At 41.5% G+C, this 17,512-nt stretch overlaps 1 protein-coding gene across 6 annotated transcripts in view; it reads left to right on the top strand.

Moving 5' to 3' along the window:
• Positions 1-17,512, top strand: part of SAMD12 (sterile alpha motif domain containing 12) — a 345,023-nt gene that overhangs the window by 116,254 nt on the left and 211,257 nt on the right. For all 6 annotated transcript variants that reach the window (XR_004925952.2, XM_078072072.1, XM_036120275.2 and 3 more), the window contains exon 3: positions 10,118-10,247. Coding sequence is in view for 5 of the 6 variants with exons in the window: in XM_078072072.1 (XP_077928198.1) it covers positions 10,118-10,247 (130 nt within the window). In the remaining variant the exon portion in view is untranslated. The remainder of the gene's footprint in view (positions 1-10,117; positions 10,248-17,512) is intronic.

Below are 17,512 nucleotides of genomic sequence, written 5' to 3' on the forward strand. Positions count from 1 at the left end.
TTTGTAGGTTGTGGGGATGATTAAAGATGATTTATCTAAAGTGCTTAGAACAATTCTTTCTCTATGCTGTGTTACAGAATTGGATCTAATGCTCTGTCTGGAATGGCATTAATAAGTTCTTCTGCCATGTTTCCAAATCTGAAGTGGTCAGACTTGACCAGGCATGTTCTCATAATTATTTCAGAGGAGCAATCAAAAGTACACAATCCCAAAAGGCCTCTTGAGAACTCCCCTCGGACCTGGCTTATCATCACCTCTGCCTTGTTCTTTTGGTCAAAGCAGGTCACGTGGCTCCCCTTCACTCTCTCCCTATCCCCTAGAGTCAAGACAGAGAAATAGACGCCACCTTGTGCCTGAGGGACCCTCCAGCTGTATTCAGAGAATCATTTTGTACTTAGGACATTTTTGTTATCAGTCCACCGCAGTGTTATCGCAAAAGAATTGTCATAGAAATATGAAATGATCAGAACCATTTTCTGGTTCATATTTGTTTTCATTGTTGCAGTAGCATGCTTTCACTCATCCAGCATTCACCCAGGGGTTTGCTCAGAGCGTATGTGTGTCTTTGTACCTTGCAGCACAGCACCTCCCATAAGGTGTGCTCATTTGGGCAGATGAGTAATGGGTTTTCCTGCTGTACCAAGATGGAGCAGACACACAGTATAGTGTGATCCTCTCCCTCCATATTTCTCTTGATCAGCATGACAATCCAGGCTTACAGGAGGAGCAGGCCTTCATAAACAGAGCCATCCAGAATGCCACAGACATCGTGTTTCCTGTTGACTGCCGATGCGTGTCTGTTTACTCCGTCCTTGAGGTTTTAATGTTAGGAACTTTTATGCCCAGCAGCATGCATCTGGAAGCCAGCAGATCTTCACCAGCACGACACAGAGACGCCCACTTCACAGCTTGTGAATAGTAGCGTCTACGCATCTGGATGGTGCGCCTTTATAAATAGTTCCATCAGGTGCCTGGGGAGTCCAGGCTGTATCTTTGGCATGGGATTGGGACACTTTGTGCATGACTATCCCTGGAGACAGGGAAGAGCTGGTTCTGAGTCTCAGAGAAACTGATGGCCCGACCTATCATGCGAAAACACAAGGTGATATTTGTGTAGTTGCAGCAAAGTGGGTTCGAGTAAGGGGACCACCTCTTTGACTCTCCTAATTTGCTATCTTTATCTTCCCATACTTCTTTTTTCCTGTATTTTCTCATTTCTTGTTCCTATGCTTGCCTTTTTTACTGGTGCCTTTGAATACTCTCCCTTTCCTTCAGCTGTCTGTCTTTGAGTTCACTAATCTTACCACCTCCCAATGCCTGCAACTCAGCTCAAGGCAGCTGGACTCCGAAGATGGCCTGTGTCGGCTGTACTGTAATGCTGCTTCCCTAGATCGGGCTTGGGAATCCAGCAGGAGAACCTATCACTGACATTCAAGAACTATGAAGATACACTGTCCTGAACACATACTATGTGGCAGGTACTCTTAAAGTGCTTTGGATAAACCATTTCTAATCTCCGCAAGTGACAAGATACGTTTTATTTTCAGTGTATCGAGGGACATGTTTAGGAAGGTTCAGTGACCTGCCCAAGGTCACAGTGCTAGTGAATGCCAAAGCCAGCTTTCAGTCTAGGTCTGCATGATTCCAAATGCCAAGCTTGTTTCATTACATCATTCTCTGTGTCAATCGGAAAAGAAAAATCGAGGATCAGAAATGTGAGCTGTCTCGCTAAGAATTATAGTGCTAGAATGTCTCTGCATATTTGGCTCAGTATAAGAGAAATCTAACTGGAGAAAAAGCTGTTGTAGCTCTAACCTGGGAATGTCGAGCACAGCTGGGACTTGAATCATCTTTCTGACACTCAAGGATATAGGAGCTGTGATATATGATGACAGACCAGACAGTTCTTCATTTGTTCAACAAATAATTATTGAGTGTGTGCTATGTGCCAGGTACTGTTCTAAAGTTTGGGACTCTTCATGCAATAAGAAAGATCCCTGCCTTTGTGGAGATGGCAGGCTGGTGGGAAGTGACAGATGAGCATGACAATAGACAAAATGAGTGAACTGTGTAGTATGGTAGAGGGTACTTGCTCTCGAGAAGGAAACACTGAAGCAAGGTAATGAGCATCAGAAGTGTCAGAGGGAGGAGGGTTGCATTTTTATTTTATTTTATTTTTTTTTAAAGATTTTATTTTTATTATTTATTTGACAGACACAGCGAGAGAGGGAACACAAGCAGGCGGAGTGGGAGAGGGAGAAGCAGGCTCCCCGCAGAGCAGGGAGCCCGATGTGGGACTCGATCCCAGGACCCTGGGATCATGACCTGAGCCGAAGGCAGTCGCTTAACCGACTGAGCCACCCAGGCGCCCGAGGGTTGCATTTTTAAATAGGGAGATCAGGGTAGGACTTGGGAGGTAAAACTCAAGCAAAGGTTTGAAAGAAGTGAGGGATTTAGCATTGCCGGTGTCTGGGAGAGGAGCCTCTCAGGCAAGATACGAAGTGGGTTAGTTGGCATTTGTGAGCCACAGCAAGACGACCGAGGGAGTAGGAGCAGTAAGGACTAGGGGAAGGTAGTAATGATGGCCTTCAGAGATACTGGGTCACCAGAGTGCTTGAGGCTTTGTAAGCCGTTTCAAAGATTTAAAATAAGGGAAAAACAGAATGACCCGTTAGGTGCATGAGGTACCTAGATGAAGTAGTCTAGGTGTGACATGATAGTGTTTTGTTTTGTTTTGTTTTTAAACCATTTTATTTTGCTCATGATTTTGTTGGTCAAAAATTGAGAAGGGCTCTCCTGGGTGGTTCATCTGATTTACATAGCAACAGCCATGGCAGGTGGGGCTGGAGGATCCATTTCCAAAATGGCTTCTTCACTTACACATCTGGTCCCTTAATGCTCCTTGTCCTCTCCAGTAGATGTTTTATCCTCCAGGACCTCATCAGGTGACTTTGGCCTTCTTAGAACATAGTGACTTCAGGGTAATTGCATCTCTTACATAGTGGCTGGCTTCCAAAAGGCAGGAAGAAATTGTCAGGCCAGATAAGAGCAACACCTGGAAGTGGCATATCATCCATTCTACCATGTCCTCTTGGTCTAAGCAGTCAAAAAGCCTATCCAAAATTAAGGAAGTGGAGAGATGCCCCTTTTGATGACAGAGTGACATCCCATTGCAGAAGAGCATGTCAGCTAGGAAGATACTGTTGTGGTCATCTTTGGAAAACACAATCTGCTATGTTATGCAATGACATTTTTATTTTTTCTTTTGTGAACTGTCAAACCATGGCTTACCTTTCTATCTTCTCTTACTGATTGATAAAACTTTTTTTTATTATGTTATGTTAATCACCATAAATTACATCATTAGTTTTTGATGTAGTGTTCCATGATTCATTGTTTGCGTATAACACCCAGTGCTCCATTCAATATGTACCCTCTTTAATACCTATCACCAGGCTAACCCATCCCCCCATCCCCTCCCCTCTAGAACCCTCAGTTTGTTTCTCAGAGTCCATAGTCTCTCATGGTTCGTCTCCCCCTCCGATTCCGCCCCCCTTCACTTTTCCCTTCCTACTATCATCTTCTTTTTTTTTTTTTAACATATAATGTATTATTTGTTTCAGAGATACAGGTCTGTGATTCAATGATCTTACTGATATGAGGAATTCTTAATCTCAGGAAACAAACTGAGGGTTGCTGGAGTGGTGTGGGGTGGGAGGAATGGGGTGGCTGGGTGATGGACATTGGGGAGGGTGTGTGCTATGTTGAATGATAGTGTTTTTGATCAGGATTATAGCAGTGTTGGTAATGAAAAGAGATTTGAGTCTGGATGTATTTAAAGGTAGACCCCCTTAGGTTTTGCCAATAGATTAGATGTGGAATACAAGAGAAAGAGAGGAGTCTTTGGTGAATTTAAGATTTGGGGCTTCAGCAACACAAAGTATAGAGTTTACTTTAGATGAGGTGAGAAAGGCAGTTTTGAGGGGAAGGATAGGGAGTCAGTTTTGGATGTGTTGAATTTGAAATGTTTACTAGATCTTCAAATGGAACTGTGAAATCATCAGTTGTATATGATTCTTTAGAGAGAAGACTGGGCTGGAGATATAATTTGGGATTTAGCAACAAATACCATGGTTAAAGAAAAAAATAAAGCATGAGACCCAATGGAGAGCACCAGTATGATGTGTGAAATGGAAATCAGTGCACTGGGTGGTGAGGAGATTTGCCTTGCATTGCTCCGAAGGCAGGACTCAGAATCCATGAGAAAGAGGATAGAAATCTGACTTTGGCTTCAATACAAAAAACCATTTTAAGCTCTTAGAGCTTATTAGCAATGGAATAGCCCATTTCATAGGATGCATTTTTTGATGCTACAAATTTTCAGGGAGAGTCTTGAACCTAGATCATTGTTTTTCCAAATTTTGTACATCTCTAAAAAAGAGAAGAATAGTAATTATTTTCCATTAGGGGGTTAACGTTGGTCTTTATCCAAGTAGTTTACACACTCACATACCTTTGATATATTTGTCATAGTCCCAGTTTACCACCATTTTAGATATCATAAGGTAGATTAGATTCTTGTCTTAGGTTTAAACTTGAACCTACTGACTATTTAGAGTCCTCTAAAATTTGAGTTTCTGTGAGACTGTGGTTCTGAGCATTTAGGAATGAAAAAGGCCATCACTAAAATTCAGTATGGGAAAATTAAGGGAAAAAATGATATCAGGCCAAATTTTTTATTTTAATGTCGCTACACTAGTAATGTCTTAGAACCGTGGTTCTCAAACTTTTAATCCCAAGACCCTATTATACTCTTAAAAATGTTTGAGTACTGGGCCCCTGGGTGGCTCAGTCAGTTAAGTGTCTGCCTTTGGCTCGGGTCATGATCCCAGGGTCCTGGAATCGAGCCCCGTGTCGGGCTCTCTACTCGGCAGAGAACCTGCTTCTCCCTCTCCCTCTGTCTAGCACTCTGCCTACTTGTGCTCTCTCTCTATCTCTGTCAAATAAATAAATAAAATCTTAAAAAAAAAAGTTTGAGTACCTTAAAGAGCTTGTGTTTACATGGATGGTATAAATATGGGAGAATAACCAATATACTGGTTAATAAGGATTCCAGATGATGCATTGAAACCTTCAAACTAAAGTTGAAGTTGTTAAAAATTTATTTTCAGGAAAAGAGAACGCCTACTTTGACAGAAGTTCTTTTGAAGAAGACTCAAGATTGTAGATTTCCTCTAAGTTCAGTGTAAGCCAATGATGTGACTTTGCAAAAAATCTTGAGTAAGATTACACAATGGTGAAACCATTGGAAGAAAAGACTCTGGCCTAAAGGAAATACATTGCAGGATGGTAAAGGAAAGCTTGCAAACACCTGCTTATAATGAGAGGCTGCAAATGTGTTTACCATTTTCTGGTATTTGGGCACAAAGCTCACTTTGACCTGCCAGTGGATATAAATGATCTGTGAGTTCTCTGCTTTTCCCCCGTCAGCCCACTGGACCTCCTGTAAGCTTACCTAGCTGATAACAGCCACTGGTTCTCAAAATTGCAGTGTTGTCTTACAAATCAAAACCTAGTAAATTAAAGAGATTTTATATTGCAAAACAGATAAGGGATAATTGAATGACAAGATAAAATTTAACTTGAAAAACATTTTGTTATATGTTCCTTCAATATTAAACTTCTTTAAAGCATTTAATTATTTTATAACTTAGAAAAGCCTCAGGTTTATCTCAAAGAACTCAAAATTTAAGAGTTCTCTCCATTTAAATACAAATAAAAAATTACCATAAAACATGGCTGAAACTATTGAATTAGGGTAAGGAATCATTTACAAAAAAAAGAAAAAGTAATTTGCAAATAAATCCCTTAGGGATGTGTCTTCGGCATCAAGTGGGGTCTCCTTGTAAAATAGACCCTAAGAGCTTCTGAAGTGCACTTTGAGCTTGTCTAGAGAAAGGCTGAGCCCAGTTCCGAGAGGAAATGCCTGGGATTCTGTTCAGAGTCACAATGCATAGCGTTAAGATAACAAACTGCTCTGGCTTCTTTCAGGGCAACAAAACATTCCTACAAACTCAAATTGTCTCCAGGGTTGTAAATCCAGAATGGTTTGGTAGACCTGAGCTAGGAGAAAGGGAACTGGGGCAAATACTTTTTTAATGTTTGCCTGTGGGCAGGATGGGTTTTTGTTTTTTGTTGTGTTTTTTGGTTTTTTTTTTACTAGTTTACTAATACTACTTATTTGTTTTGTGAACTGTTTTGGGTTTGGCTCCCACTGCAGGGGGGAAAGAAAACGGAGAGTATCAGAAAATTTTTGGCTGGAGTTGTGTGTAAAGAGAGCTGTGAGAAGAGCCGAGGAAAGGAGGGCGGTTGAAATAACCCTGTGGAGCTATTAAGTCTGACAACTCTGCCCCTCCCGGTGGGACAATGATTCGTGGATTGACTTGAGTTTAGCATATGCTTGTTGTTGTTCCAAATTGCACATGGAGGTTTAAGCTCTTTAAAAGGATCAGGTTATGGCACTCACTCCCCCAATTTGGTTGCTATCGGAGACTGGGCAATCATGAGAGAAGTGACTGCGGTTCACCTGGGTGCTACGCGAAGAGCAGTTCAGGCAGAAAAAATAAAGTGGGCTCTGAGAATCCGTAAGCAGCCGCAGACTGGGGCAAGTGGAGTCATTATGGCTCTTAACAAGTGAATGTGTAGCAAACTAATAACAATTTCATAATAAAGCCAAGGCTAAGAATCAGCTAATGAATGGGGCCAGTACTTTTATCACTATCTGATTAGGAAGACACGAGCAGTGCCTAATGATAGGAATCTTTATCCCTCCCCGTTTTATTTATGCCAGTCTATGTGGAGGCAGATCCCTGTAGGTTCCTGCTGTCTTATAATCTATGCCTAAAGCTTTGAGTCAATTGATGTCCAAGCAAGTGATACCAATTACTGCTTAGTAAGAGTATACTCTGAAGGAAAAGCAAGGCACCTCCTTGAGTATTGGCCTCAACACTTGAATTTATGACAAAGGGAAAATCTGTAACAAAAGCATACATGGTGGGCTGATGAGGATGCCTCTTGAGTTGACTTGGCATGTATGGGTTAATCTCTACCTGAAGCCCGGTGAGGGGGCTTGACTTGGTGCTGAGTGGTCTCTGTTTCCTAGGAAATGAGCAGGTTAAAGATGATCTTCCAGGAGTTGAGTATATTAATATACAAGCAACTTCATCCTCTTGTCTTTCCCTTCCTAATTTACAGCCATCTATGAGTGGTTCATAGGAGTTTTCAAAAGATGTGATTAGCTTTACTTGCAGGAAACTTGTGAAGGGTTTCAGGGTAATGATGTGTCAGCTATGAACTCATTCAGCTAATCTGAAGAAAAGTTTTTAGAGCAGGAAGGAGCCAGATTCAGAAGTGCTGACTTGTGAAACACAACGGTGAGTGCATTTGTAGCTAAAAGAGCCAAAATTCTAGTTTCCTAATCATGTAAAGGAAAGGAGGTGGTGATGAGCAAAAAGGAAGAAACTGAATAACACAACATTCACTCGTTTGCACCATCCACACCAGAGGTCCTCCTCGCTCATCAAAATTAGGAAAGTATTTGATATGGTTGCATACAGAGCTTATAGGGAAAGTGGCTGGCAGCCTGTGACTCAGGGATATGAGGTGGAAGGAAGAGGCTGACACGTCTGACTAGGAGCCACATGAGCACAACACAGTGGGTGGAGAGCCGCAAAGGGCTACACTTGAAATTCACTGCTGGGCTCATTTCATTAATATATTGACTTATTCACTGTGGCTGTGTAGCACCTCTTAAATGCAAGGCATTCTGGGACCACAGTTACAACAGATCTGTCCTCACCAGCATGTAACTTAGTGTTCCAATTGTTACTAAGGTTGCAGGACAAATTATCCTGAATTTAGTGGTGAAAGACAACAATCTATGATGCTCGTGGACTACCTGAGTCAGCAATTTACTCAGGGCACAGCAGGGCTTGTCTCTGCATCGTGGTGTCTGGGAGCCTCAGTTGGAAGATTCGAAGACTGGTGGCTGGAATCATCTGCAACTTGTTTACTCACTTGTCTGATGGTTGGTGGTGGCTGTCAGCTGAAACGTCTGTTGGGGAATGGGCCAAATTTTCTACATTTGTCTCTTCATGTGGTCTGAGCTTCCTCACAGCATGTGGTTGGGTTCCAAAGCTGAGTGCCAAAGAGGATGAGCCAGGCAGAAGCTGTCTCTTTGTGACCTTGCCTCGGAAGTCACATGGATAACATTGATTGCACCATGCTCCATTGGCCAGGACCAACACAGACCTTGCCGAAATTCGAGGAGAGGGAACATCAACTCCAAATACCAGTTTAGGACTGCTGATCACAATGAATGAAAAGCAGAAATATATGTATGGCTGTGTTATATGTACATGTATAAAATCATCTGTCACAGTAAGAGTGAAAAAAACCATCACAGCATCAAGTAAAGAATATTGTTTGTGATGATTTTGTAAGTCATGGCCCAAAGAATCCTACAATTGGAAATACGCTAATAAAGCAAAGACATACCCGAGCACTGTGTTTCACAAGTGTGAATCGTGCATGTCACTTCTGTTATTATTCTGTTACCATCTGTACTACTGTTCCCTTCATTTTTTTAATTGACCAACTGTTTTTAAACTCACATTTGTTTTAAAAGCATACTAGATATTACTACTGAAAATTTTATTTTTTTACCATAATTTATTTGCCATAAAACAAAAGTAACCTTAAATATAACCAAAATAAAATTGAACAGTTGTTAGGTATGTTGCTTTCCGATGAAGATTGCAAGACTGGGCGCCTGGGTGGCTCAGTTGGTTAAGCGACTGCCTTCGGCTCAGGTCATGATCCTGGAGTCCCAGGATCGAGTCCCGCATCGGGCTCCCTGCTCAGCGGGGAGTCTGCTTCTCCCTCTGGCCCTCCCCCTCTCATGTGCTCTCTCTCTCTCAAATAAATAAATAAAATCTTAAAAAAAAAAAAAAAAAGATTGCAAGACTGAAGCAAGTCCTCTTTGTCAAAAATGTTAGCAGGTGTTTGAAAGATATTAAATCATAGTCCTACAAAATTGAGGCTCTCCCCAGGCCTTAATCTGAAAGATTGAAAGAGAAGTAAAAGCAAATGATCCCTAGTGAGAAGGTCAGTGATGTTTAAGGCCAGGTCTGTGCGCTGCCTAACATCCTTTAAAGAATTTTTGATATTATAATCCTATTTTGTTGACAAACACTGATCTGGAATGATAAAAAAAAAAAAAGTCCTAAATAGGTAAGCTTTCATCTTGCGTCAGCCAGGTTGCTGGGATCCATGAGGAAGACCAGCATCTGGCACAGAGCTGATACATGTTAATTAATGAATGAATTTGTAACCTGCCATCTGTCAAAGGCTGGGTCCCCTGCACCTCTGTTTTGTTTTGTTTCATAAACCCCTCCCTGAAAGATTTACTAAGCAATAAAAGGCCTTGATGAGTTGACTTCTACATCAGGTTTAGCCACCCCGTTATCCTATTACCATTCTCCACATACTGGGTGGAATTGACTTTTTGCTTCCCTTCTGTGGCATAACTAATTCCTAGACTTTACGGGACCACTCCCAGGCCAACTTGCACTCTTAGTATGAAGGTATCTAAATCCAACAACATGTGTTTCCAAAAATAATTATTAGCACCTGCCAGGGCTAGTGAGACCCTAGAGGTCTCAGAGAGTAACGAGAAATGGACACTTTGTTAGAGTACAGAGAAAGGCCACTAGGGGGCAGCTATCTCACCCCTAAAATTTAATTAATTGCTTACAATAGCATTGCCTTGTTGTTGAAGTATTGGTCAGAAAACACTCCTTCCTGGGTGTTTTTTTTCCAGTAGAGATGATCACTTGGGAATAAGGATAATTTTCATGGTCTTCTCCACCTAGACTTTTCCTTCTGGTTTTCAGGGGTATGGAGAAAGGTCTGTAGAGGTTAGGAGGAAAACGGCCAGAGAGACTTATCTTCAGGGATTCCAGCCTGCAGCCTTGACCACACAAGCTAAGACTTCTAACAATAGTGCCTTTCTAGACATGGGGCTGGCATTAACAGACTTTTCTTGCTTGCTTCATAGTCGGCTACGGTGAAGCTGTCAAAACCAGTGGCTCTGTGGACTCAGCAGGATGTCTGCAAGTGGTTGAAGAAACATTGTCCGAATCAGTATCAGATCTACAGTGAGTCATTCAAACAGCATGACATTACTGGTAAAGTATGCGGCATCCAAAATATTTTATTCCCTCTTCCTCTCCCCATCACCATGGCCTTTCCCATACCCTTACAATGCAATGCATCTCCCTGCTGAAGTTTCTGGCGTGGGTTTACTTTAAAAGGGGGGATGGATTCCAGATCCATGCAAGCTAGGCTACTTAATAAGCGTAAGCAGTTAGAGAAGCATGGATTCCAAGTGTCCAGGACAAATATGTGGGAATCAGGGTAAGGGGTTGGGGAACTCTAGAGAAAATGAATGTGTACCAATTCTAGAGAAAAGAAAGGAAGGAAGTCTTCCAAATTAGCTGGGTTACAGGATCAGGATTAGATGTTCTAAGTAGGAACGACTTTAAAATAGGAAAACTCTGAAGTGAATATGATAATATTAACTTACTGCCCCTGAGATGAATACCTTCAAAACAAAAATGAAGATTCCATTTAGATCCAAGAAGCATTTGGAAGCAGAAACTGTGACAGTATAATGAACTGCAAAAGCCCTTAGGATCATGTCTCTCAATTGGAGAACAGGGTGGACGAGAAGGAGCGGGTGGGGCCACCATGGGAGCCCATTAGAGTCAGGAGATCTTCTCCAAACCTCTCCTGCCCTCCTGCCCTGAGGGTCTGGACGGATATGGGCAGCATTCCTCCCCTGCCCTCCCTCCCCCTTTGCAAGCACTATGATGAAAGATAGGACTGGAGAATATGCTCTGTGCATCAACACTGTGCTTCAGAGGGAAAACATGTTGAGAAGTCCTGATTCAAGTCCAGGTTCTTCCCTTTTTTAAGAGAAAACTATTTCTCTGGTGGGAAAGTGACTTGCTCTTGAGTAGCCCAGCCCTGTGGATGCCAACCCTCTTTCCAAACTGGGTGTTTTTCAAAGTGTATTCCTTGGAGCCTTTGGGTACACTAAAGATTGCCAAAGGTACAAGGGGTGTGCTTTGGGTTGAGGTGGGTGTGTCAGCTAAAGCAGCTTCCCTTATGTCTGTTTGACATATTCGAATTGTACAAAAACTTCATTTGGGAAAAAGGGTTCTGATACAAAAGAACCGGTGAGCTAGGTTATCCTAGATTCCTGCTGACCCAAATTGGTAATGTTTTAAAATATAAGGAACACACTCAAGTATAGCTCAAGGTGAGTTAACAGAGAGTGAAATCCTCCTAACTTAAGTGTTAAAATTGTCCTTAATGTACTTTGCTTCCCCCACCACCAACTGGAATAATGGTTTTTTAGACGAAATTCCTAAAATTGTGAAGGCAGTGTCAGAACTTTTTAGATTCTGAGTATCTTATTTTTTTTCCTAGTCCCTCCTTTAAGAATATAAGGAAATCCTCACAAACAATGAATCATGGAACACTACATCAAAAACTAATGATGTAATGTATGGTGATTAACATAACAATAAAAAGTAAAAAAAAAAAAAAAAGAATATAAGGAAATCCCATACAGGGTCAGTTCTCCCAGCCCTAAAAGCAATCAATCAGTTAGTCACCATTTGGCTGATTATGGTCGCCTTCATCTGATAATGTGTGCTTAATGTTTCTTAATGCCTGTGTGATAGAATAATGGCAAAGGCTTTCTCATGATCTTATTTGAAAGTAGTGTTATCTTTTATTATGGGCAGGAATTGTGAGATGCCCTTGAGGGAAGGGTAGGCATTTATATTGGTTTGTAGAGGATGAGCCATCCATCCCTTAGAAATAAAGGTCTCCTGCTTTGTGGCTTGGAGTCCATAGTATACCACTTCCCAAGGCTTTCTGCTAAGTGACATGAAGAAAGAGGGTGTGGGCATGAGATATGGGTTTTGAACAGCTGTCCTGTTGCTTTTGGTGGCCCATTTGGTCTCCAGGCAACACCACTGTTACAGGTCAATCACAACCTTCTTGGAATCTTGGGCAAGCTGCTTAAGCTAGATGAGTTACTCAATCTCACTCCTCATCTCCAAAATAAAGATAATAATAGTACCCATCTCCAGGAGTTGTTGTGAAGATTAAAATGAAATAATATTAAGCGACCCACTAAGGTGGCCATTTATTGGCACCTTCTAGCTGTCAGCATTTTGCTCTTATTCTTGTCAAGACTCATCTGGAGGTGTCTAAAAACATACTATTCATTCTAAGGGCAGCCTGTTTTCAGGCAAGAAAAGAAAACAGAAAAGTACTGGGGGCTTAGGGAACAGAGAGGAGGATTTCACACTAACATTCGGCCTACATCTTTTTGACCTTCTGCTATCTGAGGGCTCAAAAAACCACTCTCTTCCCCTGTTCTCTGGCCCCTGCCTCTCCAGGAGTGAAAGTGAAATACCCAGGTGGTCACAAGTGCCAAGTGGCCAGAGAATAGGACTGCAGTCAGCCCGCAGTTACCAGCCCCAGGATGCTGGAAGCTGGTGGGGGCAGCGGCGGGGGTGGGTGGGGGGTCTCCGTGCCCTTGGAGGCTAGGCTGTGAAAAACAGGGCAAAGAGGACTGTGAAAAATTAAGACTTGCGGTGACAGAACCAACTTCACCAGCCACCGGTAAATAGTGGAGTGCTGAGGGTGGTGACAAGTACCAGGTCGAAGCCCAGAGCTGCAGCTTTGCCATGGAATTTCGTGAAGGTTCCTGGTGCCCTTCAGCTTTCTTTGTCTGCAGAAAGGTGATGGTACCTGCCTCCTAGTGTTACTGTGAAAGTAATCCATGGTCCTAGGAAGCATGCATTGAATGTGAGCTGTTGCTGATCTCCTAAGTGCTGTTCTGATCTCTCCGAAAACAAACACCACGTATAAACAGTGTTGAATTCATCTATCTTTATTATCCTGAGAATTGGGAAGTGAGCACCCAGGTGGAGTGGAGTGGCATTGTGGTGGTGGTTGGGGGGCGGGTAGTCTGGGCTGGTAAGTACCCTGTGCTTATCTGCAAGGTTGCAACAAAGACGTTCGGTGTCTCTTCCTTATGCTTAGATTCTCTTGAGCATTGCTGTTCATTTATTTTTCCCAAAGCGTGGATCTCCAATACCATGCTCATCAAGCAAGTGTGTTTGTTATACCAGTGTAGCCTATAAACAATCCCTTAATTTAGAAGCAGATGGTATAGCGATGGCAAATAAAAAGGACATATATTAAATGGAAAGAAGGGAAAAAAGGGCTTTCATAGACCCAAGTCAGATCCTCCCTGCTTGTCCTCCACCCCCAACCTTTGACAAATAATAACTGTACAACATCACATGAGTTAGTTTTTCATCAGTGAAATGAGAATAATTATTTTAAAGGGTGTTGTTGGGAGAATTAAATGGAAGGATGCATGTGAAGGGCCTAGCTTAATGCCTGATACACAGTAGACATTTATCTACTATTTAGCAAGTATTTGTGGAGCAGCTACCCTGTACCGGGTTTTGGGAATACAGCAATAAATAAGACGGTCAGCGATCTGCGCAGGGAAAAAATTATGCTTCCGTGAGAAACTATGCATCGTCAATAGCACACCATGTGGGGCTATCTAATTCCACAGAGCTGTTTTTACAACTTGGCAAGTTGTAGATAACTGATAGCAATACAAAATAATCCTTGTTGTAGATGTGTAAATTCTGTCCCATAGAGGTTCAGTTGGTTTTCCTAGCCACTGTGGAAAAGGTGAATTTTGCCTGCCATTTATACATTCATTTTACTCTCCCTGATCTATGGGTGTGTGCTCTTTGGATTCTCCTTTGTAATATCTTTCTCCTGGTTGTAACATCTTAACTGGTTTCTTCACTAATGAGTTTAAACAAAAATCTTAAATGTGTTTGTTTTTGTATTTGGTAAGAGTCCTGATTTTAACCTGTTTTGAAAATTACCCTGTTTTAACTTTAGTAGTTAATTTTTTTTTATATTTTGGCCAGCAAATCCACTCTATTAACATTTTTTATGCCTTTGTTTGAAGGACATTAGATTCTACACAAACGTTCCCCCCATTTTCTCCAAAGTCTAAGAAACGTTAAGATATGTTTCAATATACTAGCATTCAAAACCTTTTGCAAGTTTCCTATTGGAATTTCTGAGAATTTCATTGTGTCCAGATGGCACCTGCTATTTTGTGGCAGATGTGTTTAATCAGAAGAGAAGCTACTCCTGTTACCTCCCTGCAGAAGAGCTCTTAAAAGGCATAAGATGGTTAGAACACCTGAGAGGCATTAGGATAGATAGATTTAAATCATCAGATTAGGCTTGAAGGAAAGAAATTTGTCTATTTTCCTGTGCTTGCAAGATTCTCTCTCCTGCTTTCTGAGGCGGGCTTGGAATGTTGATGAGGAAGCTCTACTGGGGCCAGGTGTAAGCTCACAGGCAACTTTCAGATTCTCTTTTATGCACAGTTAAGAATATTTTCAGGTTTGAGGCTATTTCAGCGCCTGGCTGTGCCTTGTGTTGTTCCCTGGCTGCTAAAGTGAGTTTACCTCCTTCAACATCAAGTCCTCCACCTGGAAAGGGTTCTTTCCCCTGCCAACTTGAAAGACTTATTTTTATGGGTGAAGCACTCAGAGTTCCCCAGCATATAAAATATTTTTAAAAGCCATTTTGAATGTGGAAAAGGTTTCCATGTAGTCTGCTTTGTGGCACAGTAATAGGAATTCTTTAGATGTCCAGATGTCTGCAGGAATAAATAGTTATCATATGAATATCCCCCACAAATGGTCAGTATTGATTTGTAGTATTTCCCAGTGGCCTCCTGCAAAATAAATGAGTACATTTCTCGTTCTTTTTCTGCTTCAGCCACCCCACCCCCACCTCTTTCCCCATTTCAAAATATTCTGCTGAGATGTAGCACCCTCAAATTTGGCAGTTCTGCTTATGCTATTGAATAAAAGGGAAACCTCTCTTTTTTAGACCTTTGGATTGTGGATCTGTGTGTTTGCTAACATGAATCCCTTCAGTGCTGGTTTCTCTGAGCTGTTCTACCCCTTTACCCTTCTGCTGTTGTCTTCCTTGTCTTTATTATGATACCCATAGAGACCAGCCGGATATGTAGTTAACAATTTATCAGAAGAAGTGGAATTGTTAGTTACTTTATGTGATCTATCTGTGAGTATACTACTTATTAGAATCCAGTGTAGCCAAATAAAGTGTGGGCATATGTAACTATCACAGCACCACATCTGTACATTTTCTTGTCATTATTGGTTTCCCTCTGGATATTGTGTTTTACTTTTCTATGTCTTTGTGTTTTGTTACATTTCTCTTCTGTATGAACTGCTCTACATTTTTTATTAAACCTCAAGCAGCCTAGAGCTGCATAGTAAAGTTCCTGACATCATCAGGGCCTGTTTCCCGTAAGTTAATTTTCCAACAACAGCATTTATTGTTTTTAACCCCTTTTGATGGAAAGCTTACTAACATCACCTTGACACTCCCCAGCGTTCTTAAAGCAGGGTTGCTGAATTTGATTGTCTTGATGATCCAGGATAATAGACTTTTAAATATTGGAAAAGGCTTTAGATGTCATCCCGGGTTTTATGAGGTCAATAAAAAGAATACCCCTTTGAATGAAAAGTATAAATGGAGACCAGAATATCAGCTTCATTTCTGATAAAGCTTTTCGGAGAACGTCATTTAGGTCTGCAGACAAATCGGTTTGCTATCCAGGGTGAGCCCTGTTGTAGGACCTGTCACATTGATAGGTGAAAAGTTTAATTATTAGGAAGTTCTGCTGAGGTTAATCGAAACCCACCCATAGGTCCTATTTAGGTTCCCAGGTTAGAAACCTTTGCTGAGGGCGCCTGGGTGGCTCAGTTGGTTAAGCGACTGCCTTCGGCTCAGGTCATGATCCTGGAGTCCCTGGATCGAGTCCCGCATCGGGCTCCCTGCTCGGCAGGGAGTCTGCTTCTCCCTCTGACCCTCCCCCCTCTCATGTGCTCTCTCTCATTCTCTCTGTCTCAAATAAATAAATAAAATCTTTAAAAAATAAAAATAAAAATAAAAATAAAAAAAAGAAACCTTTGCTGAGAAAAGCCCTTGAGGACTGCTGCCCCCAGGACCGATTGTTGCTGCCAGTCCCCAGTCGGGCCATGGCACAGTCCCCCCATTCTTTTATTCATCCCAGCAGACTGCTCCCAAGTTCCTTCATCTTTAGTAGATGTCCTCCTTCGACCACACTGAGAACGTATAGACTATCTGGTGGGATTTCCCTGACTATTTTTCCTCTCCACCCCATCTCATCTGCTGCTTCCTCTTCTTCCAGAAGACATGCCCCTGTTCTCTTTTACAAATAACCTTTTTCTGCCTCTGCTTGCACCAGTCATCCCCTGTTTCACCTGGGTACTTGCTCCCTGTTACAGCCATCCTTTCCTCTTTGATCTAGCTACGCCGGCTCCCTCCTTTTTCTCTAAAGAGTTCCATTCTAGTCCTCTGACCAGTCCCTTTCGAAGTATTTGTTAAATCACAGTTAATTCATATATTGGAAGAATTTATATAGCCGCTGCCACATGCCAAGCAGAATACTACGCCCCCAAAACTTCAGGACACACGCTCCTTTCAAGTTCCTGAGAATTATCCGCCATGATACACTGCACGCAAGGCTATAAATAAATCTCAACAAATTTCAAAACACTGAAGTCTTACAGGGCACATGCTCTGACCACAACAGCTATTAAATTAGGAATCATTAACAAGATATCCTAAAGGTCCGAAATATTTAGAAACTTAACACACAAGCAGGAACCGCATGGGTGAAGAAAAAAATCACAACGGAAATGAGAAAATATTTTGAACAGAATAATAATAGAAACACGAATATTCCGAACATTGGTGTTGCGCAGCTGCGATACAACTTAGAGGAAAATTGTTTCACTAAATGCCTATGTTAAAAGAAGACTTGAAGTCAGTAAATTAAATGTTTACCTTAAGACATTAGAAAAGAACACGTAATCCAAAAGTAAGAGCTGAAATTAATTAAAAACATACAGGCAATAAAGAAAACTAACAAAGGAGAAGTTGATTCTTTGAAGAGATAACAAAATTGATAAACATCTACCTAGACCAAACTAGGAAGACAGACAATGTCAGGAAAGACAGTTGGAGGCATCATTGAATTCCGTATATACATTAAAAAGTAATAAGAAAAGAGTATGAATGAGTTTATGCCAATATACTTAGATGAAATGAACAAATTCCTTAAAAACCATAACTTAGCACCAACTCAAAGCTAGAAAATCTAACTAGCCACATATCTCCTAATAAATTTTAAATTAAAACTACACACATACACATAAGTACACAAAACCTAAGTCCTGAAGGCTTTTCTAATAATTCAAATAAT

Source organism: Halichoerus grypus, chromosome 5, assembly GCF_964656455.1.
Source record: "Halichoerus grypus chromosome 5, mHalGry1.hap1.1, whole genome shotgun sequence".
Classification (NCBI taxonomy): domain Eukaryota; kingdom Metazoa; phylum Chordata; class Mammalia; order Carnivora; family Phocidae; genus Halichoerus; species Halichoerus grypus.